The sequence below is a fragment of the Haliotis asinina genome, chromosome 4 (assembly GCF_037392515.1).
Source record: "Haliotis asinina isolate JCU_RB_2024 chromosome 4, JCU_Hal_asi_v2, whole genome shotgun sequence".
Taxonomy (NCBI): Eukaryota; Metazoa; Mollusca; class Gastropoda; order Lepetellida; family Haliotidae; genus Haliotis; species Haliotis asinina.
The window spans coordinates 46470014-46495719 of NC_090283.1; the positions used below are offsets into that span (position 1 = coordinate 46470014).

General features: G+C 39.8%; 1 protein-coding gene across 1 annotated transcript; it reads left to right on the forward strand.

The window, feature by feature from the left end:
- The first annotated feature begins 209 nt into the window (after nt 1-209).
- LOC137281597 (uncharacterized) lies at nt 210-14861 on the forward strand. Its single transcript, XM_067812930.1, has 4 exons — nt 210-292; nt 1304-2361; nt 2549-2617; nt 13996-14861. The coding sequence occupies exons 1-4, from the start codon at nt 222-224 to the stop codon at nt 14643-14645; spliced, it is 1848 nt and encodes a 615-aa protein (XP_067669031.1). The 5' UTR covers nt 210-221; the 3' UTR covers nt 14646-14861.
- Nucleotides 14862-25706: the final 10845 nt, after the last annotated feature.

Consider the following 25706-nt stretch of genomic DNA (forward strand, 5'->3'; position numbering starts at 1 on the left):
TTCGCCGACTTGGTTGACACATCGGTTCCCATCTGTGCACATTGATGCTCATGCTGCTGATCACTGGATTATCTGGTCCATAAAGTCGTCATAAAGTTGTAATATTGCTAACTGCAGACTTACACAAACTGACAAACGAGACAAGGATGTATGAACAGATACATTTCAGGCATACTCCGTTCGTAAAATACACATAAACGGGTATTATAGTAACAATAGTAATGCGATATGATTGTCCTGCGTCGTCGTCCGGAAGTGACGTACGTGTCACTAGAGGGAGTTACCAGTCCAGGTAAGTGTGTTGTCTTTCGTCTCTCAATTCTTTTTGTTTTCCTGTACACTGTTAACTGATCGATCGATATTGATCGATATTAAAGGTCAAATATTGTCTGTATATGTCACTATAGTACCAGGACTCTGGAATTGGGAGGTATACTTGCATTTATGCAGCATATTACCTTGAAACAAGTGTGAAATTACTGCACAAATTCCTACTTTCGGTTTAGAACTGAATCAGGTTTCATTCACAATAGCCATGACTCTTTACATAAGACTCTAGGTCGTTGAGAATAGAGTCAGCGTGGCTTTGAAAGGAATGCCTTGCGTAACGCTACATCGATATTTCACTGTGAATAATTAAATGAGAAATACTGTACGAAAACAGTTTGTACTTGGAGCTTGCTGACTGTCAAACAACATGTTCCTGTATTTATATAATTGTGTCAGCTTAAAACCAAGTAGTGCTTCGTTATTCATGCAAACCACAACCCACTGTGACTGCCGACACTGTGTATACAGATATATAAGAAGCCCTCATGTATCTAACAAAATGTTGCTTAGTGGGAAAGCTAAGTGTGTTGTAACTAAACAGTTGTCTCTTCTGTTACAGACTTGGAAAATACAGCATTCCGTTTGGCTTGGGAATGTAAACATTGTAGGATTTGCACCATACTGAATAAAGACAACTGGGTTCTACTATCTTTATATTCACTATCCTTTCTCCTTTCAATTATGATATTAATCCAAATTCAGCTTTGTTACGGTCAATGGTAATTTTTATGCTCTTCAATGTGGGTGCAGGAAGTGGATTTGTATTGCGATGGATAGAGCCTGAATGTGCGTTATGATAGGTTTGTGCTTATTAGGACGCAAACTATGGTGTCCATATTACAATACACTGGATTGTTGAAGTCGTACGGTTGTGTACAACAATAGTTGACTTGACAAACATCTATACGGATTTCTATATTTAACGAAAACGTTTCATTAGATGTTAATATAGGGTTAATATAATATCTTCCAGAATGGACGTCTTCCCCAAGTGTTCTGTCTGTCAGCAGCATTTTACCCTGAAGGGCCCTGTCCCCTACCTACTGCCCTGTCTTCATGCCGTGTGTGAGACATGTGTGACATCTGCAGCTGGTGGTGTGATAGTATGTTCCGAATGTCAGAGGGAGGTCAACCTCACAGACACAAGTCTCCAGAAGGATGCAGTGAGACAGAGGGAAATATTCCATCTCACAGTAAAACATCGCCCCACAGAGCTTCTCTGTACAAATGAAGACGACGGCAACCAGGCTGTTTCCTGGTGTCAGAATTGTGAAGAGGCCCTCTGTGAATACTGCCAGAATATGCACAGCAGCGTTAAGCTTACCAGAAGTCATGTAGTCCAAAACTTCGCTGACATGGAGCCAACCGCCTCAAACATTCCTAAATTTTGTAGCATCCATAAATACGACTCCCTTTACATGTTTGATAAACGCTGCGAGAAATTAATCTGTGCGAGATGCAGAATTGAAGACCATGCTGAGCACGAAGTTGAGAAGATTGATGTGGCTGCTGATACTGTAACGAAACAACTGGAATATCATAAGAATGAACTAACAATGTTACAGACTCACCATGAGACATTCATGCACACCATAACCCAAGGAACTGAATCCACTGACAAAATGCACATTTCTTTGAAAGAAAATATCAGTTACGTTTTCCAGTCTTTGAGATCTCAACTTGATCAAAGAGAAAAAGAACTTCTCATAGATCTAGAAAATCATACGAAGGAGACAAAGGCAACACAACATGCTCTTTTCACCGCCTGTGAAGAAGACAAGAAGACCTGTACAAGGGTTTTAGACTACATCAACGATGCCCTACTCTTTGCCTCAAAGTCAGACATCCTGGGCCTGGAGAGATATACTGGAGAGATGACTCGGACCTGCCTGGACTCTGCCGCAACTCAGACATATGTATTGCCTACAGCTGTCTTCAACACCAACAGCATGTCAAACCTGAAAACATATGTATCAGAATTCGGTGCCATTTTGATGGTGGATATGGAAGGAAAATCGGATATCATTGCTGGTAATTTAATTATTTCATGTCTCAGATTTCTTAATGTTTTGTGTCCTATGTTGCTGCATGTCATAACCTTTCATCATGAATCAGTAATTGGAAACCACGTCGTTTACACTTCTCATCATAAATATTATAATATCAGAAATCCACACGTCTCATCAAACGTGTGGTGATGTGCCTACTGATGTTGTAGGTGTGGCCAGGGAATGCGATGTTCATATGCTGAAACCAGGAGCTGTAGACAGATCGTTCATGTTGAAGTGTGAGTACATTTATCATGTTTTACAGTACTATTTACATATTTTGATGTTCAAACCTGTTGGTGCAAGTAATGATAAAAGAATAATAAAATATAATTTAGAAAGTAAATGAGACTTACCAGTAAGTTGATGATAATTCTATGAGTTGAAGTCAGGAACGGAGGAATCAAGTGAGATGGCGCGCGCACATTTGACCTTCAGTTTTTAAATCTAGTGAGGGGGCACACTAAGAACGGAAATCGGGTTGGGAAGGGTGGGGTGATGACTTTTCTCCATTTCAGTCCAGCTATCACCTGCCCTAACTGAGTCCAGCACCGCTCACCAGCCTTTTTTGCTAGAGTCAGTATACATGACTAAGACAGGTTCACTCCTCTGATTGACATTATATGAATCTATCACATTGTCAATCCACCACTCAAAATTCAGTTCTACAGCCAAAGTCTAATGATATTTTAGCTTCAACATCCTGAGTTACTTCTCAATGACAAAGTTTTAGACTTTTCAAGCTGCGTATAATGAAGTGATCCATACATAACCCCAGGAAAACTACTAGTGAGGTAGCCAATAACCTGTGCAAGCTCTCTGATAGTTATTCTATCTCTGAGTAACAGTTGGCTACATGTCATCTTGACACGCTCTGCTTTCATGTGTGTCAACTTCACTGTCATGTTAACTGAATCAATTTCAAATCCTAATAATTTAATTGTTTGCTTTGGATGGAACATAGATTTCTCCGGGTGAACTGAAAACCCCAAGTCTGTTAAAATATCTGCAGTTTCTAAGACATTATCAATACAGCCACTTTCAGATTCACCTTGAAGGTACATGTCATCAATGTAACCTGTTGAGAAGTGACCTCTGTGTCTCAAATGTGCAAACACTGGCTTCATAAGTTTAGTAAATTGCCTTGGACAGCATGCTAAGGGTAGCAAACAAACTGATAAAGTTGCCCTTTCCACTCACATTTAAGGTATTTTTATGTTCAATGGCAATCTTTCAAATATGTTGATGCCATCCAACATTTTTTTGTGACCAGTTTCAAAACAGAGTGCAGTGTTTCCGTTTTAAAATGATAATACTTCACACTTTTATTCAATGGTTCCAAATTGAGAATCATGCGATAACTACCGTCTCGCTTTTCTCTTCAAAAGATGTTGCTTATAAAATCACCTTGTCCTCTACCAGTGATTTTTATAACCTTCTTGTCAAGTAATTTTTTAAACTTCAGTTTCAATAATACATTCTTGAAATTCAGAGAACCGTAAATTTGGTGGATTCCAACCCATTGAGGGTTCATTATCAAATTCAACATGCACGACAGTTACTGTGTCAAACATCTCTGGGTCATTTGTCAACATTTCCCATTGATCGACATAAGTTGCAAGTTGGCTGGCTGGTTTCAACAGAGCATTTCAGATGATTGATATGTTTATGAATGCCAAAGACACTCACCTTATCAACAGGTGTGTCTGTTGTTCACTGTCATGTGTGTGTGTGTGTGTGTGTGTGTGTGTGTGTGTGTGTGTGTTGGGGTGGGGTGGGGTGGGTTCCCTCCATGACGTTGTTTATTGTGGGACGAGTAGTCTCCCTTATACTGTGACTTGGGCATGTACTGCGCTTTGATTGATATCTTTATGAATGCCAAAGACACTCACCTTATCAACAGGTGTGTCTGTTGTTCACTGTCATGTGTGTGTGTGTGTGTGTGGGGGGGGGGGGGGGGTCCCTCCATGACGTTGTTTATTGTGGGACGAGTAGTCTCCCTTATACTGTGACTCTTCTCCTCAAAGACAGATCATCCTGAACCGAACCCAACATAGTCATAGCATCAGTTACATGAGTTATAAGCATGTCCGACCCGTGAAGGTCCCGGGGTAGAATAGGCCTTCAGCAACCCGTGCTTGCCATAAAAGGCGACTCAGCCTGTCGTAAGAGTCGACTAACGGGATCGGGTGGTCAGGCTCACTGACTTGGTTGACGCATGTCATCGGTTCCCAGTTGCGCAGATCGATGCTCATGTTGTTGATCACTGGATTGTCTGGTCCAGACTCGATTATTTACAGACCCTCGCCATATAGCTGTATTATTGCTGAGTGCGGCGTAAAACCAAACTCACTCACTCACTATAAGCATGTCCATGTCCATTTCTTCAGGTTTCCCCCACTAATTCACAAGTTTTTTTTAAATATTCTGCATGTAAATGTCTTGGCGCTCATGATTACTTGAGAGTGATTTCATTATGGGTGAGTGAGTGAGTGAGTTAGTATTTAACGTCACATCGGCAGTATTGCAGCCATATCGTGACGAGAACGATTAATTATAAAAATACAAATGAATTACTAGCACGGACATTGTAAAACCCTGTCAACGAAGGACAGTAAAACTGACTAGAATATCACAGAATAGAATATAAAACTAGTGAATAGACCTAAAACAATGTATCTATAGAGGACAGTACAATATAAAAATGAGCTATAGGTTGCCAACAACTGAAGGTAGATCACCATACTAAGGACCATGGGGACTTACAGTACATTTGCTTCCTGCATGGACCCTAGTTGGATTTACATCATCCCTTCAACTGTTAGCAATTTAGACAAATCTAGCCATAAATTAAAACACACTTATTCTACGATTAAAAAGCTGTAAAACTGAAATTTACGTCAAATGTTTTTGGACTTACGTACCCTCTCAGGAGGACAATTATTTTACGGTTCTTCAACCCCCTTTGAGGGTACAGCCACTAACGATTTGAGTTACTAATTTAATCTTCCAATTTTAAAATATTTATCTATTTACAGTTCGGTTAACAAATTTAATTCCTTTAAAAATGCAATAATTAAATGAGGACTAACACTGTTAAAAAGATCCTTCATAGTATGTGAATTAAAATACTGATCCCTTGTGATGGAATATTCAACACAGTCAAGCAAGATATGCCTGACTGTGATTCTTTCATCACAAGGGATGCAGAACGGAGGATCCTCACCTTTCAAAAGGTATTCATGTGTATATCTGGTGTGGCCAATACGACATCGCCGCATGATGACCTCTTCAAATCTGGACTGACAACCCAAGTAGGTGTAACCAATATAGGGTTTTATTGCATGTAATTTATTTATGCCCACTTGGGTGTCCCACTTCTTCTGCATCAGATCACGGATGTAAGTTCTAATGCTGGCTTTATAATCTGAGTATGGAATAAGAAGTGGTGTCACAGATTTGTTCAGTGCTGCCTTGGCAGCAAGATCGGCCATTGCGTTACCGGAAATACCTACGTGGCTGGGTAACCAACAAAAGACGATGTCGTATTGGCCAGTGGCAAGATTATTATACAATTCAATAATTTCTATTAAAAGTGGATGTTTACAAGATATATTTTTAATAGCCTGAAGGCAAGAAAGAGAGTCGGAATAGATTATATATAGTTTACGTTTAGGGTGTCTTTGAATATATTTGAGAGATGTTAATATGGCGTTAGCTTCTGCTGTAAAAATAGAACTATTATCGGGTAATCTAGAAGATATTGTTCTGGATCCAATGACAGTGGCACAAGCAACTGCCCCACCGTCCTGGACCCATCTGTAAATAAGAATTTATAATTCCTATATTTATGTTTTAATTGATTATATTCTTGTTTATACTGTAATTCATTAGTTTCTGACTTTTTAAATGATGTTAATGTTAGGTCAACTTGTGGCCTAACCAATTGCCAAGGAGGAGAAGAAATAAGACGGGAGGGAGCTATGTTTTCCAGTTCAATGCCGGCAGCAGAAAGAAAGGGTTTAATTCTGTGTCCTAGAGGCGGGACAAGAGAAGACTTTTTGTTGTATAAATCCTCATGAAGGGGATTGAAAACACAGTTATATGCAGGGTTAGATTGATTTGAGTATAACTTAGTAATGTACTGTAAAGCTAACTTTATACGTCGCTGCTCAAGAGATGGTTCATCAGCCTCAACGTAGAGACTGTCAATAGGTGAAGTTCTGAAGGACCCAAGACAAAGTCTTAGACCTTGGTGGTGGACAGAATCAAGAAGTTTAAGGTTGCTTTTGCAGGCTCCACCATATACGATGGAGCCATAATCAAGTTTTGAACGAACGAGTGATCGATATAGGTGCAAGAGGGTAGTTTGATCCCCTCCCCACTTTGAGTTGGAAACAACTTTCAACAAGTCAAGAGCCTTCAGGCATTTAGTTTTAAGGAACTTAATATGAGGCAGAAATGTTAAGTGGGAGTCAAAGATAAGGCCCAAGAACTTGGCCTCCTTAACAATCCTGATGGGAGTGCCATCTAAAGATAGTTCTGGGTCCCTATGTGACTTATATTTTCGACAAAAGTGCATACAATTAGTTTTAGATTTAGAAAACTTAAAGCCGTTTTCAAGACACCATTTATTTATTTTGTTTAAACACAACTGCAGTTGCCGTTCAATAGTATGCATATTTTCCCACGGCAAGAAATATTAAAATCATCCACAAATAACGATCCATCAATTGAATCGTTTAAAACTTTGGATAAACTATTTATCTTTATACTAAAAAGTGTAACAGACAAAATACTGCCTTGTGGAACACCCTGATCCTGATTGTAATGATCAGACAGGGTAGAACCCACACGGACTTGAAACTGTCTGTCATTTAAAAAAATGGCTATAAATTGAGGCAAACGACCCCGCAATCCGAAGCCTTGTAAATCTTTTAAAATGCCATATTTCCAGGTTGTGTCATATGCTTTTTCAAGATCAAAAAAGATAGACACAGCATGTTGTTTATTTACAAAGGAATTTTTTATAAACGATTCTAGACGCACAAGGTGATCAATAGTACTTCTGTCTTTTCGGAAACCACATTGAATATCAGTAATGAGATGATTGGTTTCCAAGTACCACACTAAACGATTATTCACCATACGCTCCATAGTTTTGCAAACACAGCTAGTGAGAGATATTGGACGGTAGTTAGATGGATCTGTATGATCTCGGTCAGGCTTTGGAACAGGGATAACAATTGCGTTTCTCCACGAAGGAGGAAAACTGCCCGATGTCCAAATTTCATCAAATATGTTCAAAAGTGTCTGGAGACATGATTCAGGCAAGTGTTTCAATAGTTGATAATGTATATTATCTTCTCCAGTAGCAGTATCATGAGCTTGCTCAAGTGCAGTAGTGAGCTCATGAAGTGAAAATATTTCATTGTAATCTTCACCATTGTCCGAACTGAAGTTGACTTTTTGACATTCCTGGTTTTGTTGAAATTTCTGAAATTTAGGATTATAATTTGATGATGAAGAGTGTTTGGCCAAAGTCTCACCTAATTTATTTGCGATGTCAGATTTATCTGTTAATATATCATCACCATCTTTGAGGTGGTGAATGCTTGCCTTCGAACCCTTGCCTTTAATTCTTTGAACCATATTCCACACCTTTGATAGTGGTGTGCGTGAGTTAATTTTAGACACATAATGCCTCCAGGACTGACGTTTACACTGTTTAAATGTTCGTCTAGCCTTTGCACTGTTTATTTTCACAATATTAAAATTATGAACTGTAGGGTGTCGACGAAAATACTTTTCTGCCTTTTACCTACATTTTCTAGCTCGTTTGCAATCATCTGTAAACCATGGTTTACGTATGTGAGGGTTCATAGAGGACTTAGGAATAGTTTCATCTGCTATACCTTTCAGTTTCTTCGAGAATAGTTGAATAGGGTCTGGAATATTTTTGAAACTTTCAGGCTGCAGTGTTCCGGAACAACGAGTTTGAAACAATGGCCAGTTTGCTTTGGTAAAATTCCATCTGGTTAAAGGTGGTTCATAAGTGGGGTTTATAGCTTGAAGCAATGTAGGAAAATGATCACTTCCACATCGGTCATCATGAACAGACCAGTCAAATTCATTTAGTAAATTGGCATCTGTTAGAGTCAGATCTAATGCTGAATACGTTCCCGTAGCAGGATGTAAGTATGTGTTAGAGCAATCATTTAAGATACATATGTTATTGTCAGAGATAAAATCTTCAATTACTTTGCCTTTAGCATTAGTACTAACACTGCCCCATAGAGGGTTATGTCCGTTTAAATCACCCATGATGACACATGGTTTCGGAAGTTGATCATATAAACCTTGTAGATCCGCCTGCTGTAAAGCTGAAGAGGGTGGAATGTACAAAGAACAGAGTGTTAAGGCTATGTGAAATGTAAGTCGAACTGCAACAGCTTGGAGATGAGTAGCTAATGGAACAACGCTGTGAATAACATCCTGTCTTACCAAGATGGAAGAGCCTCCAGTGGCTTTTAGACCTGGAGGTGAAAAGTGATTATACACATTATATTTTCTGATATCACATTTATCTGTGTCCCTAAGATACGTTTCTTGTAGACACATTGCAGATGGTTTCAAATCCTGTATTAAAATCTGTAAATCATTAAAATTATTCCTAAGTCCCCTACAATTCCATTGGATTATGTTGGAAGAGTGCATCATGGAGGCTCAATTGGCGACCGTTCTCGTCGGAAGTAGGACGGATTCTTTCCGCTCTGCGACGAAGGTGTTGTGTCCATATCAAGTACTTCAAAGGAGTTATTGACAACTATCTCTGAAGATGAAGTTTTCTTGTTTGTCTGTTTTCTATTTAATTTCTTTCTTTCATTTTTGGACAAAGGTTGAGCAGCTGGTTGCACTGTGACTGGTGTACTGGGAACATCAAGGACATTGGCATCAATCGGAACTTGATTTACAGTTTGAGTTGAAGATGAGAGGGACTCAATGACAGAAGTCATGTTAGAGGGCTGATCTGATTTGATCCATGTCAAATCAGTCTGAACAGAAACTGATGAGCATTTAATAGGTGGAGAAGCAACAACTGAAGAAAAAGATTTATTGATTTGAATTGGTACCTGATTGTCAACAAGTATTTTTGCCTCATTAAAGGAGATGTTTTTTTCATGTTTGATCGTTAATATTTTCGACTGTTTTTGCCACACAGGACATAACCTTGATGAAGCGACGTGTTGACCCTTGCAGTTTGCACATTTGATATCTGCTGAGCAATCTACGTTCTCATGTCCTTCTCCACAACGGTGACACACAGCAGATCCATTGCATGATTTGGATCCATGTCCAAATTTTTGGCACTTGAAACATCGGAGAGGATTGGGGATATAGACCTCCACTCCGATGTTGACATAACCAGCTTTTATAGATTTGGGTAAGGTTGACAGCGAAAAGGTAAACAGATATGTATTTGACGGAATGATATCACCGTCCCGAGTCTTCACTGTAAAACGTTTGACTGTTATCACTCCTTGATGTTGTAACTCCTGTGAAATATCTTCTTCAGACATGTCGGACAGGCAACGTGCTCTGTCACGAACAATGCCGCGACAAGTATTTAATGTTTTGTGTGCAGATGCAACAACCTCAATGTTTGCAAATGTTTTCACGGTTACGAGGTTAAGAGACTGATGCCTCCTTAAACACTCAATAAGCAGTGATCCACTACGAAGACGTGTTACGTTCTTCACTTCTCCGCAAATTCCGGAAATGGCCTTAGAAATTGCAAACGGATTGAGCTTAAGTGGCTGCTTGTCTACTGCTTCAATGACAATGAATCTAGGCCATGAATCAAGTACAGGAGATACAGCATGATCAGCGTCATCTGAATCAACATGTCGGCGTTTAGATCTGTTTGAACCAGGATTTTGTTGAGCCATAGTGGAAAGAATGGAATTCAGCATCCCTGCTCCCCACCCACCATGGAGTGCCAAACAAGCGGTGTTGATTTGCATCGGATCTCCAACATGCAAACACCAGGGATACAGGAATGGTATACTTCAGCAAATATGACGCGAAAAGCTGCGTAAGTTTACCAAATCAAATGTCTGGCTGGTTCGCCCAAAACAAGAAATTGGAAACATACAGATTTCGGAGGTCAACATCGCCGAATTGGCCCATGAGCCACCGCCTTCTGGCATGAGACTCTAGGCAGAATTAATTTTGATAACGAAAGACGTTAGCCAAGACCAATCAAAATCAAATATTATATATAAAAAGTGAATAGGTATATAAGTCACACGCAGGGCTTGGCATGACCAGCCGATTGGTTGAACCGGGCCCATTCAACCTCCCGTCTAGGTGAAGTCAGGGCCAAAGTGGTGTGTTGAGCAGCAGGAACACGGTTCCAGATACCCACTGCCCTCAACCACCAGGATCCCTTTCTCCACCGACACAGGGCCGCAACCCACGGCAAACGGGTTGGTGGATCAAATATCCCCCCGGGTCCACTACGGGGGTGTCGGCGAGCTCTTGGCATTACCCAGCACCCACCACGAGGAGGTGGCTCGCCACGGGTGCCGATTTCATTATGGGTCCATACACCCTCAGGGTTCGTATGAACTCGTATTATTTCGTATGTATTGCCTGGTCACATATATTTGTTCATTTTATCCTTCAGGATTTTCTGATCCAGGCGTTTGTCCCACCGTTTGTTAATCACACTAGGCACTTTGGCATTCGCATCTAGCCCTGTCTGAACACATTCAAGCTCTTGGTCCACGTCAGCGAGAACGTCAGCTGTGCTAGGTTTGCCAGTGATTTCGTCAGGTCGAGATCTAGATTTTACGAGCGCTTCAGCATCGTCGCTAGATTCACAGCTCCTTTCTCTACATTCTTCACTTGCACTGTCGGATGATTCAGTGTCGTAACGAGCATGTTTATTCGACTTGTTGTAACTGTCATTAGCAGTCCGTGTCCGTGTATAACTACACAATGGTTGATGGGCCTTGTTCCAAACAGAACTCATGCTCTTCATAGAACATGCAGCTTTATCAACTTTCTCGCCCATCGCCGACTGCATAGTTTTCAGGGTTTGGCTTTGGTCAATGTTAGAGTTAGAGGCGTCACACTGAAGGTCAAATGCGCGCGCACCATCTCACGTGATTACGTACTCACGTAAACTTTAACAAAATAGAATGGCAGTTTCAAATGTTCACCAGTGGGGATGGTGAAGACAGGCTGGCTCGATTGATGCATGTCATTCCTTTGTTGCACAAGATATCAGTCACTGTATTGTCTGGCCCAAACGCAACTATTAACAGACTGTTGCCATGTGTGTTAGTACTGATATGGTATTTAAAAACCAACTTGGAAAGGAATCATAGTCATCTGGTGCGTGGTGTTCAAACGATTGTAACAGTAGTTAGTATATCTTGATTTGGTCTCAATGAGACATAGTCGTTTTCAAACAAAGGATGTGATCCAAGTTTCAGAAGCAAAATCATAGAATGAGTTTGCTTATTTCAAGATATTTGTAATGAACGTGTGTAAAATTGACGACTTTCTAAATGGCGTAATGTATTCATAGCTTCCGGTTGTGGGAATCCTGCCAATCTACACACTGTACGTAATCGAACCAACATTTGTCCGACTTCCGTTTGTGTGAAACAGTGATAGCTTGGTGGTTTAGTTCGCTGTTTTCATGTGCTGCCAGTCATGTGCCTGACTCTCGGAACGTGACTTCCACTCCACCTGACAAAAATACTAGAACTTATACGCTACTCATAAAGTGCATGTCAAATATAGCATATGTTACCGTAAATGGCCTAGATCAACTTTGGCACATTCTGGCTACACGTTTTACCAATGCCAACCAAACATGGCTCTGTCCGGTGACAGATATTAAGGATTACAATGTTTTCGATATCAAACTGCACCATCACACTTTGTTACACAACAACGGTAGGGTAGCCTAAGGGGTAAAGCGTTCACTCTGTACGCCGACGCCCCGGATCAGATTTTCCTCATGTCTTCAATGTATGAAGGTCATTTGCGATGTCCCTCAATGTGATATCGCTTCAGTATGACTAAAATCATACCCACTCACAATAATTAGTAAGGTGACCACAAGGTGACGGCAAGTCGCATCAGCTATATGTACAGCTATGAAACACGACTGTGATGGACACCCAGTGTTTGAGTACTTGATAACGCCGTCATATTACCTTCCATCCCTGCAACGCCTTCAGTACATATCTGTCCGTCTCTTCATCCGCCCGCTCGCCTGCCCTACCAACCGACCAAAATATTGCAGGTCTTATAGCATGTGTTGGAGTGAGCTACACTTTATGTGTATTGGAGCTGCAAAGCACATCAGTGTGACGTGGTACCATGCGCTTCGTTGTTGATGCCTTAAGATAGTATGAGATTTTAAATGAACATGATTTTCGGGATTCCATGTTAAGACGTCTCCAATATATCTATTCGCAAGATATGGTTGCTGTTGCGTCAGATCAACATGATGTTTTTCTATTTAATGAACACACGATGGCAAGAGAAATCAGAAAGTGACATAAAATAATGAATTGTTATGTTTTTTGTTGCAAACAGACTATACCACTCACGGCAACTGTGCTAAATTCGAACGGATTTAACCAATCACACAATGTCTGATATTTAGGGTTCCGCTGGACGTACATAGGGTAACCTTGCAAAACGCAGGCCTCTTAAAACAACACTTGCATGGTTGGTTGCACGGCTGATTAGCAGGCTGTACCATTGATTAAGAAAAATGTTATCACCCATGTAACGAGTTTTGACAATGTAGGTAATCCTATATTTCATCAATATTTACTTAATCAATAATATTTAAAAGTTACACGAAAATACTCATCTAGGCGATCTGATAAGAATACCTTTTTACCAGAAACATGGCATACATATTTTAAAGATATATTGAATCCTGTGTCACATCATTACTGTGATTTAGAGTGGGAATTGTCTTATGATTTTACAACTGCCTGGACAAGGGACTGTGGGGAAGTTTTGTGGTCACATCGAAGGTCTGGTTTCGATTTCCTGCATTGTTACCAGCCACAGCGTTGGGGTTCGGTGTGTATGGGTAACTAAATCAGCCATGTTCACTCATATGTCATTTATCCTACACTGATACGCAATCTACACAATCCCCGTTATACCACGCCCGTCTGCGTTTCTGTTATTAGACACTCATGTATTGTGCCTGGGTCAACAAATCCGCTCTCTCAGTGTTTATTTTACCTATCAATTTAGAATATGTATTGTAAATTAAACCATGAAAGTTATATGAATAGTTTTGTTGCCTTCTTGTGTCTACCATTCTCGTTTATTTGATAATCGACGAAATACACGCTGTGCCTGGAGTAATGGCTTGTTAGGTAATTCACTGTAACTCAACACTAAGATCAAAATGCCGTACTCGGTAGATTTTATTGATGTATTCTGATTGTATTACACTGTTTGAATACACGTACAGTTTACTAAGCTGTAAATCCCGAGCAATGAAATTTCACCATAGTGAGAACCTATTCATATTTTACTCATGGGTAATCACGTTCATATGTTGTAGGTATACCTCTAAAGTATGACAAAGACAGAGTCAATCTCGACTACGTCCACATCAACACAGACGGAGACCTGGTCAACAGGAAGTCGGACACCAGACCTGCAGGGGATGGGAGACTGAAGAGGTACTGGGGCACATGCAGTACAGTCCCCCTCCTACAGGGTGGCTGTCCCCAGTACTGGGAGGTGGAGAACAGGGTCAGTCTGGACAAACCACTCTCAGGGAACGAGCTCATCCTGGAGGTTGGAGTGTGTAGGGAGGAGGAGAGGGACGTGCATTATTGTATAGATGGACATCCTCACTCCTACTGTATGGACGTCGCCCACTGTACTGAACACGACGGCATATGCAGGCGGATATGTAAGGAGGGGAAGTGTGTGCAGTGTCTGCCTGACACTCTCCCTAACACAGCAGGGTTATCACACACACTACATTACGGTGTTGTCTATGATGAATCCAGGAAGAAGATTGTCTTCATTGATGTGAAGGAAGAGAAAGTCATGTTGACGTTAGACAATGTAGACTCTAGTGAACCACTGTGGCCTATGTTTGGGGTGTATCACCCACAAAACACCGTCAGTATGAGAGTAGTGGGCAGCGACATCAGCATGCCGGAGGAGAAGAAAGCGATGATTGTCAAGGCGCTGTCTTGATGGTGATTTAAACACACATACATTTGGAGAAGGTGCTTACTACCAAGAAACACTACAACTCGATGGCATCTTCTTTTTGCGAAAAGACGTTTACAGTGATCGTGAACGTGACATTGTCATATACAGTATGGTTCAAAATTATTGAGAATAGTTAAAGCATTTCATATTATTAAACGAGAACAAATCAGATAAAATTGAATGTATTGTGAAAGTGAACTGACCTTTTCATGTCGTGTAGGTAACAATTTAATATTTTATCAAGTCTCCTTGAGCTTCACGGCACAGTCTAAGACGGGTAGGCATACTTCCTATCAGAGAGGTTAGTGTTTCGTGAGTTATGCTGTCCCAGTATCGGACCACTTCTCTCTTCATGTCTTCAATTTTTGTCAACCCCTTTTGATTCACACATTCCTTCATCATCCCCCAAATGTTCTCAATGGGATTTAAGTCAGGACTATATGCAGGAAATGGTAATGCAGTCACATTTTTCTCCTGAAACCACTGCTTGGCATGTTTCGCGGTGTGTTTAGGAACATTATCTTGCTGCAAAATCCAGTCATTTCCATAAAACACATGTGCACTTGGAAGGAGAAAATTATCTAATATGTTAGTGTAGCGTTGACTTGTCAGATTTCCCTCAAACACACACAGCGGGGTCGTTCCTAATAAGGATATCCCTCCCCATACATGAAACTTTGGGCTGTATTTAGGTCGTCGATACAACGGTGCTGACGCAGACTTTGTCCATATTTTCACATTATTGGGATATACCCATATTGAGCTTTCATCAGTAAAAATCACATTTTCCCAGTCAAAGTTTTCATGTGCCAAACACCACTCAACACGCCTGTCTTTATGTTCTTGTTTCATGAGAGGAGAAGGAATTCCAGTCTTTTTCTCCCATCCAAGATCAATCAAATTTCTTCTAACTGTAGATTTTGATACAACTGTTGATCCCCTTTCTATCATTCCATACCTGATGGTGGAGATGCTTGCCCTTTGCTTTTTAGACGCTAAAATTCCCAGCCGGACGCGATCTGAGAAGTCCAATTTTCTGGGTCTCCCTGCTCCTTTGTGGTGCCCAAAAACCTTTCCCTCTTTACAATTCTTCCTAATCCTATACACAGTAGAAAGAGGAGTTCCTGTTCTCTCTGCCAATGTATTTACATCATCAATTCCTTAATTACACAACTCAAAAATCAACCTTCTTTTATCTTCAGCAGACATTGTTGACAGTGCTGAGGAAAATGACGTCTGCTACAAATTCAGGGGAGGTAACTCTAATTGTACTATACTCAGTAGGCCAAGATGAGTTACCTCCCTTATACCATTACTTAGTTTTAAGTATCAGTGAATCAGTTGAGGTGTTAGGATAGCTCAAAGTAAGAAGAAAAATTCTCAATAATTATGAACCAGACTATATTAACACACTACTCTGTGTCCTGTTTACACATCACAAATCTGCTAATAAGGACTAGAATCCAGCTTCTGTAATTATGAAATGATACGACATGCAGGAATACGTGTGTGTGGTGAGCAAAGTTAAAAAGTTAAAACATTAGAAAAAACACTTGAAAACTTGTTCGTGATAACATACCGCATATGAATGAGACGTTTCACTACAATAACGTGAGGCAAAAACATTTCGCAAGGTAAGGATACTGAGCACGTGCTGTCTCACGGTATTTTTCGCCTTAAAGTGAAACAGATGAATTCAGGATAATGATGACATCAGAGTTGCTAGCGTTCCAAGGTCTATTCAGATGCAGAGTGTTATAAACATTTCAATTCAAATCAATATATGATATATGAGAATAATAGTACAATATTAGAATTGGCTTGAACATATAATATTCATCATCATAACTATTAAGCTTAGCACAGCATAAACGTTTTGAACATTAAATAAATATGGTATTTCAATTCAGTGATACATATTTAAATATACATATGTATATGAACGCACGATGAGGTACGTTATTACAAAATTAATAACTGATATGAACATTTGTACCCATATACATAACATTATACTTATCAAAACAGAAACGTAAGTTGGACAATATACGTTAGTGTAATACCTTGTTGGAACATGTTTTAAAGTTTACAGAAAGGCACATACAATACACAAACATACGATAACACATTAGATTTCTATTGGTAACCTCAGCTTAAAATAATTTAACTATTATACGTATTGTAGATGTTTTACGGTAGTGCCTTTACGCACCACCGTACTCATTGTAATACAAGCGCTATACAACAAACATAACAGTTTCACATACGTGTAAGTGTACACATGTTTCCTGGGTTTCAAACCTTCCCAAACATTTTAACAATTTCACAATATATTTGAACGATAACTAAACCAATGAACGTAAGTCTATTAGTCGAACATATAAAATAATATATATGATTTGAAGTTACCGATATCTAAAACAGTAATCACAAAACACTTTCAACATGTAATAAAAGGAACATAGAAACAACCATGAAAAATGTCTTACCTTAAAGTAAAACAGATGAATTCAGGATAATGATGACATCAGAGTTGCTAGCGTTCCAAGGTTTATTCAGATGCAGAGTGACTTGACAGTCAAACTGCACCTGCTTATATATCGGAGGAACGCGTAGCAGTTGTAAATTGTTGTCACCGTTATCCCTTTGTTATTTCATGGGTTGTTCCAGGTTGACACTATATTCTCATAAATTGCCTAATGTATGTCTGACTGAAACCGGACGGTGGTAATAAAAACACAAAGGCTACCGTTTCATTTAGCCAGAAGCATCTCAGATTGACCGCCGACTTGTTTGTGGGATTATAATTAAGTGGTCAGCTTGTCGGTCAGGAAGTGACATGGAGCCGGTAACCCCAGTGCAAACAGTCATCTATTGTCTACAGTAAGTCTATGTCTGGCAACATGCATTTTACAACCTGAGTGGGTTACTTCGTTTGTAAGAACGAAACAGTGCAATATAGGTATATTTGTGAATTCTTATACATTTTAAATATTATAGTTATTATGCGTGAAATATTTGCACTATAACAATACTTTCTGTCTAACATTATATTTTGTTACAGAACTAGGTTACGTTATGTCCATTGTTCTGGCAGGTCGATTGTGTATCAACCTTTTATCTGCACGTGCAGATGTTGCTATGTGGATAACAACCGGGTATGTTGTATATATGTTATTTGGCAGCTGGCCTGTTTAACCTGGGGTCTCCTCACGAAATGTTTGACTTCGGTTATGTTCAAATATTGTTTCTCTGGTTCGTCTCGAAACAATATTTGGAACTTACTTCAATAAAAGTGAGTGAGTTAATATTTAACGTCACATCGGCAATATCTCAGCCATATCGTGACGAGAACATTCAACAATGAAAAAGAGCATATACACATCATAAAAACCTGTCGACGAAGGACAGTAAAACAACTAGAATATCACAATTTCAATTAAAACTAGCATGGAAAGTTAAAACTAATAGCACTATTTAGACAATACAGTATAAAAACAGACTATAGATCGCCAACAACTGAAGGTAGACCACCACACTAGGAACCATGGGGACTTACAGTACCTTTGCTACCTACATGGTTCCTAGTTGGATTTACACTATCCCTTCAGCTGCTGGCGATTGTATGAAAAGTTAGCCGAAATTAAAATCACATGAATACTACAATTAAAATCCTGGTAGACTTAAATTTACTGTGAATGTTTGTGGACTTGCGTACCCTCTCAGGAGGACAATAATTTTACAATACTTCAACCCCCTTTGAGGGTACAGCCACCAACAATTCAAGTTACTAATCCAAACTACCAATCATTAAATTACATCTATTTACACAACATAACATTCAAAATTCCATCAAAAAATCAATTTCTTTAAAAAAAACAATAATTAAATATGAATTAACGCTGGTAAAAAGATCTTTCATTGTTTTAACTGTAAAATATTTATCCCTTGTGATGGAGAATTCAACACAGTCAAGCAGAATATGCTTGACCGTGACCCTCTCAGCACAAGGGATACAAAACAGAGGATCCTCACCTTTTAACAGGTGCACATGAGTATATCTAGTATGGCCAATAAGACATCGTCTTAAAAAAACCTCTTCAAATCTGGACTGACAACCCATGTAGGTGTAACCAATATACGGTTTTATTTCATGTAATTTATTTATACCTACTTGGGTGTCCCACTTCTTTTGCATCAGATCACGTATGTAAGTTCTAATGCTAGCTTTATAATCAGAGTATGGGATAAGAAGTGGTGTCACTGATTTGTTGAGTGCTGCCTTGGCAGCAAGATCGGCCATTGCGTTACCAGAAATGCCTACGTGGCTGGGTAACCAACAAAAGACGATGTCGTATTGGCCAGTGGCAAGATTATTATACAATTCAATAATTTCAATTAAAAGTGGATGTTTGCAAGAGCTATTTTAATAGCCTGAAGACAAGAAAGAGAGTCGGAATATATTATATACTGTTTACGTTTCGGGTGTCTTTGAATATATTTAACAGCTGTTAGCATGGCGTTAGCTTCAGCTGTAAAAATAGAACTCTTATCTGGTAATCTAGACGATATTGTTCTGGATCCAATGACAGTGGCACAAGCCACAGCGCCACCGTCCTTGGATCCATCTGTAAATAAGGATTTACAATGGCTATATTTATGTTTCAGTTGATTATATTCTTGTTTAAACTGTAATTCATTGGTGTCTGATTTTTTAAATGTCGTTAATGTTAGGTCAACTTGTGGCCTAACCATCTGCCAAGGAGGAGAGGAAAGAAGACGGGAAGGAGCTATGTTTTCCAGCTCAATGCTGGCAGCAGAAATAAGTGGTTTTATTCTTAAACCAAGAGGCGGAACAAGAGAAGATTTCTTATTGTATAAATCCTCATACAGGGGATTGAAAACACAGTTATATGCAGGGTTTGACTCATTTGAATATAGTTTTGTTACATACTGTAAAGCTAATTTTATACGTCGCTGCTCAAGAGATGGTTCATCAGCCTCAACGTACAGGCTATCAACAGGTGAAGTTCTAAAGGAGCCAAGACAAAGTCTTAGACCTTAATGATGGACTGAATCTAATAGTTTTAAGTTGCTTTTGCAGGCTCCACCATAGACAATGGAGCCATAATCAAGTTTAGAACGCACGGGCACCCGTGGCGAGCCACCTCCTCGTGGTGGGTGCTGGGTAACGCCAAGAGCTCGCTGACACCCCCGTAGTGGACCCGGGGGGATATTTGGTCCACCAACCCGTTTGCCGTGGGTTGCGGCCCTGTGTCAGTGGAGGAAGGGATCCTGGTGGTTGAGGGCAACAGGGGCCTGGAACCGTGTTCCTGTTGCTCAACACACCACTTTGGCCCTGACTTCACCTAGACGGGTGGTAGAACTGGCCCGGTTCTATCAATCGGCTGGTCACGCCAAGCCCTGTGCATGGTGATTATTTTGTGCACATTTCTGTTACTGGGTCTTGGATATTTCGATTTTTCATGCAAAATTATATGTGTAATAACTTGCCTAGAGTCCTATGCCAGAAGGCGGTGGCTCATGGGCCAATCTGGCAATCTTGACCTCCGGGTTCTGTTTGTCTTCAGGGATCTGTCTAGGGCAGAACCAGCCTGACTTATACCTTGTTTGGCAAAAATAGCTACCCGTGTCCATTTTGCTGGAGTATAGCATCCCTGTAACCCTGGTGTCTGTAGTTGGCTTCCACTACAACACCGTCCGCGTTGACACTCCATGGTGGGTGGGGAGCAGGGCTGTTGAATATATTTCCTTCATTATGGCTACCCCACAACTAACTGGTTCTCGGTCAAAAACTAAGAGAAGACACGTTGATGCAGATATTGCTACTTCTTCGGATGAGGAATCTGTACACAATACTGATTACTGGCCACGATTTTTAGTCGTAACAGGTGTTGATGGTGAACCCCTCCAAATCAATCCCTTCGTAATTTCGAAGTCACTTGAAGGCATAAGTGGCAACGTAAAGAATGTTACCCGTCTCCGCTCTGGTTCATTGCTTGTGGAATGTGCTCGGAGACAACAGTCTGTGAATCTCCTCAAAGCCCATCATTTTGCAAATACTGAGATTGTTGTCTCAGTACACAAAACTTTAAATTCATGTAGAGGTATTGTCCGTGACTGTGCAAAGTGCCTCTCAGACATGTCAGAGGATGAGATTACAGCAGAGCTGCAGAGTCAAGGCGTTACGCATGTGAGACGGTTCACTAGGAAAGATGGTGAGAGAGTTATCAAAACAAACACTTACCTTTTCACGTTTGCACTATCAAAAATACCTTCATCAATTAAAGCCGGGTATTTCAACATTGGAGTTGATGTATATATCCCAAATCCTCTCCGGTGTTTCAGATGTCAACAATTTGGACATGGTGCAAAATCTTGCCATAACTCTCCAGTTTGCTCCCGCTGCAGTGGGAAACATGACGGTACAGACTGCACAGATGTAATCAAGTGTGCAAACTGCAGCGGCGACCACATGTCCTTCTCAAAATCATGCCCATGCTACATGCAACAAAATAAAATTCTCACCATAAAATATTCTAAAGATGTTTCTTTCTCTGAGGCCAAAAAAATAGTAGAAAAGGAGTCCTCTTCTTCCACTTCTGCAGTGTCTTACTCTGCTGTAGTTTCTTCCTCACGTACGAAGGTTGATCAAGGATGTCAAACGTCAATTAACTGGATATCTGATGTACAGACGGTTCTTTATGAAATAGATGCTGAAGTCACACCTTCCCGTTCCACATCTTCCTCACAAACGACTGTGTCTGCTGAAACAGTACCAGAAACTGAAAGTCAGCCTGAACCTGAGATAAAACGAACTACTTTGCTCACAAAGAAGGAAAAACAAAAGCTCAAGAAAAAAGAATCAAAGGGCCTCAAACATATTGAGGTGCCTTTACCCTTGACTGTTCCTCTGGAGGTTCACAATATCTTCGAATCTCTAGATATGGAGGTGTCTCCATCGCTGCCATTGCAGCATAAAGGCCCTCCTCATTCACGATCTCCTATTATGCCCCCATGAACTGCCCTGACAGTTTATTACAGTGGAATTGTAGAGGTCTTCGGAATAATTTATCTGATCTTCAGCTATTGATCCAAGATTTAAAACCTTCTGCTCTTTGTTTACGAGAAACATTCCTCAAAAACACAGATAAAATTGATTTAAGACAATATGACTCATATCATCACTTTTCTCCCCCAGGCGATAAAGCAACTGAGGGATCTTCTGTTTTGGTGAGGCAGGGTGTCATTCATAGCCCTGTCCCTCTTCGTACCCTTCTCCAGGCTGTTGCAGTTCGTGTGACATTGAATGTCGTGTTCACTTTATGTTCTTTATACATCCCACCGTCATATTGTCTTCAACAATATGATCTTCAGTCACTTTATGACCAACTCCCGAAACCCTGTATAATCATGGGAGATTTAAATGGTCACAACCCACTTTGGGGTAGCAATGACAGCAATACGAAAGGTAAAGTTTTGGAGGATTTTTTCTTAAACAATGACTTATGCATATTCAATGATGGTTCTTCTACATATTTGCATCCAGGAACTGGAACGTATTCGTGTCTTGATTTAGCTGTTGTTGATTCTCATCTGCTAAGTGAGTTCGAATGGTCAGTTCACGATGACCTCTGTGGAAGTGATCATTTTCCCACTTTATTACAATCTGTGACACCATCGGATGTCTCTCCATCATCACGATGGAACTTTGCTAAAGCTAACTGGGCTTGGTATGAAATTCTTTGTTCTAGTAAACTAACACCTGATGTTTTTCTTGATGTTCCTGATCCTATAAATTCTTTCTCTACCGAACTTCATAAAATAGCTGATGAATGTGTTCCGAAGTCCTCTTCTAATCCACATATACGTAAACCATGGTTTACTGATGACTGCAAACAAGCTAGGAAGGCACGAAAGAAAGCAGAACAGTATTTCCGTCGCCATCCTATGGTCCATAATTTAAATAAATTTAAAATTTTAAATGCTAAAGCGAGGCTTACCTTTAAAATGAATAAACGTCAATCTTGGAAAAATTATGTCTCCAAAATAAATTCTCGAACGCCCATGTCTAAAGTGTGGAACATGGTACAGAAAATTAAAGGTAAGGGTACAAAATCTAGTGTCCATCATCTTAAACATGGAGATCAATTACTTACTGATAAATCAGATATTGCAAATAAACTGGGTGAAACGCTTGCTAAACATTCTTCCTCTTCTAACTATATGCCGAAATTCCAACAGTATCAAAGACAACAAGAAAAGAAACCTATTAATTTCCATTCAGATAACGGGGAAGATTATAACGAACTATTTTCTATTCATGAGCTTCATACTGCTCTTAATCAAGCTTACGATACTGCTACAGGGCCTGATAACATACATTATCAACTCCTGAAGCATTTACCAGAATCCTGCCTAGAAACTCTTTTAACTATTTTTGATGATATTTGGGCATCAGGTAAATTTCCTCCCTCATGGCGTGACGCTATAGTAGTACCCATACCTAAACCTGGACGTGATCATACCGATCCGTGTAATTATAGACCCATTTCACTAACTAGCTGTGTTTGCAAGACCATGGAGCGCATGATTAATAATCGACTTGTTTGGTACTTGGAAACCAATAACCTTATAACAGATATACAATGTGGTTTCCGTAAAAACAGAAGTACTCTTGATCACTTAGTGCGTTTGGAATCATTTGTGAAAAACGCTCTAATTAATAAACAACACGCTGTGTCTATCTTTTTTGATCTTGAGAAGGCATATGACACAACCTGGAAATATGGCATTTTAAGAGATTTACATGATTTCGGTTTGCGAGGTCGTTTGCCTCAATTCATATCCAACTTTTTAAGTAACAGACAATTTCAAGTCCGCGTGGGTTCTACCCTGTCTGATCATTACAATCAGGATCAGGGTGTTCCACAAGGCAGTATTTTGTCTGTCACTCTTTTTAGCATCAAGATCAACAGTCTATCTAAAGTTTTAAACGATTCAATAGATGGTTCGCTATTTGTGGAGGATTTTAATATTTCTTGCCGAGGTAAAAATATGCATACTATTGAACGACAACTGCAGCTGTGCTTAAACAAAATAGATAAATGGTGGCTCGAAAATGGCTTCAAATTTTCTAAATCAAAAACCAATTGTATACACTTCTGCCGTAAATATAAACCCCATAAAGACCCAGAACTATTTCTCAGTGGCACCCCTATCAAAGTTGTCAAGGAGGCTAAGTTCTTGGGACTTATTTTTGATTCACATTTGACCTTTGTGCCCCATATTAAATCCCTAAAAGCCAAATGCTTAAAGGCTCTCGATTTATTAAAGGTTGTGTCCAATTCAAAATGGGGAGGAGATCAGACTACCCTCCTTCACTTATATAGATCACTTATACGGTCAAAACTTGATTATGGTTCCATCATATATGGTGGAGCCTGTCAAAGCAGCCTAAAACTACTTGATTCTGTCCATCACCAAGGCCTAAGACTTTGTCTTGGTTCTTTTAGAACCTCTCCTATTGACAGTCTTTATGTTGAAGCCGATGAGCCTTCTCTCAACCAACGCCGTATAAAACTGTCTTTACAATACATCACAAAATTAGCTTCCAATGAGTCTAATCCCGCATTTAATTGGGTCTTTAATCCTCTGTATGAGGATTTGTATAACAAAAAGTCTTCTCTTGTTCCGCCTCTTGGTCTCAGAATTAAGCCATTTCTTGCTGCTTCCGGCCTTGAGTTGGAAAATATAGCTCCTTTCCGACTTTTTTCTTCTCCTCCTTGGCAGTTGATTAGGCCACAAGTTGACCTAACATTAACTACATGTAAAAATCAGAAACGAATGAATTACAGTATAAACAAGAATATAATCAATTGAAACATAAATATAGCAATTACAAACCCTTATTTACAGATGGGTCCAAGGACGGTCGTGCAGTGGCCTGTGCCACTGTCATTGGATCCAGAACAATATCTTTCAGATTACCGGATAATAGTTCTATTTTCACAGCGGAAGCAAACGCTATACTAACGGCTCTTAAATATATTGAAAGACATCTATACATAAACAGTATATTATCTACTCCGATTCTCTTTCTTGCCTCCAGGCAATTAAAAACCTGTCACGTAAACATCCATTTGTAATAGAAATTATTGAACTATATAATAATCTTGCTACTGGCCAATACGACATCATCTTTTGTTGGTTACCAAGCCATGTGGGCATTTCTGGCAACACAATGGCTGATCTTGCTGCCAAGGCAGCACTCTGTGACTCACTCACAAATCTGTGACTCCATTTCTTATTCCATACTCTGATTATAAAGCTACTATTAGAGCGTATATCCGTGATCTGATGCAGAAGAAGTGGGACACCCAAGTGGGTATCAATAAACTACATGAAATAAAACCTTATATTGGTTATACCCACTTGGGTTGTCAGTCCAGATTTGAGGAGGTCATTTTACGGCGATGTCGTATTGGCCATACGAGATATACTCATGAATACCTTTTGAAAGGTGAGGATCCTCCGTTCTGCATCCCTTGTGATGAAAGAATCACAGTCAAGCATATCTTGCTTGACTGTGTTGAGTATTCCATCACAAGGGATCAGTATTTTAATTCACAATCTGTGCAGGATCTTTTTAGCAATATTAGTCCTCATTTAATCATTGCATTTTTAAAGGAATTAGATTTGTTAAATGAACTGTAAATAGATAAATATTTTACAATTGGAAGATTAAAATAGTAACTCAAATCGTTAGTGGCTGTACCCTCAAAGGGGGTTGAAGTACCGTAAAATAATTGTCCTCCTGAGAGGGTACGTAAGTCCAAAAACATTTTAAGTAAATTTCAGTTTTCCAGCTTTTTAATCGTAGAATAAGTGTGTTTTTACTTTATGGCTAGATTTGTCTAAATTGCTAACAGCTGAAGGGATGATGTAAATCCAACTAGGGTCCATGCAGGAAGCAAATGTACTGTAAGACCCCATGGTCCTTAGTATGGTGATCTACCTTCA

What these genes read in the sequence shown, in the direction of transcription:
- LOC137281597 (XM_067812930.1), top strand. Translation starts at nt 222, where the DNA reads ATGCGATATGATTGTCCTGCGTCGTCGTCCGGAAGTGACGTACGTGTC. An exon ending in AGAGGGAGTTACCAGTCCAG is followed by an intron (nt 293 to 1,303) that starts GTAAGTGTGTTG and finishes AATATCTTCCAG; the next exon opens with AATGGACGTCTTCCCCAAGT. An exon ending in AAAATCGGATATCATTGCTG is followed by an intron (nt 2,362 to 2,548) that starts GTAATTTAATTA and finishes CTGATGTTGTAG; the next exon opens with GTGTGGCCAGGGAATGCGAT.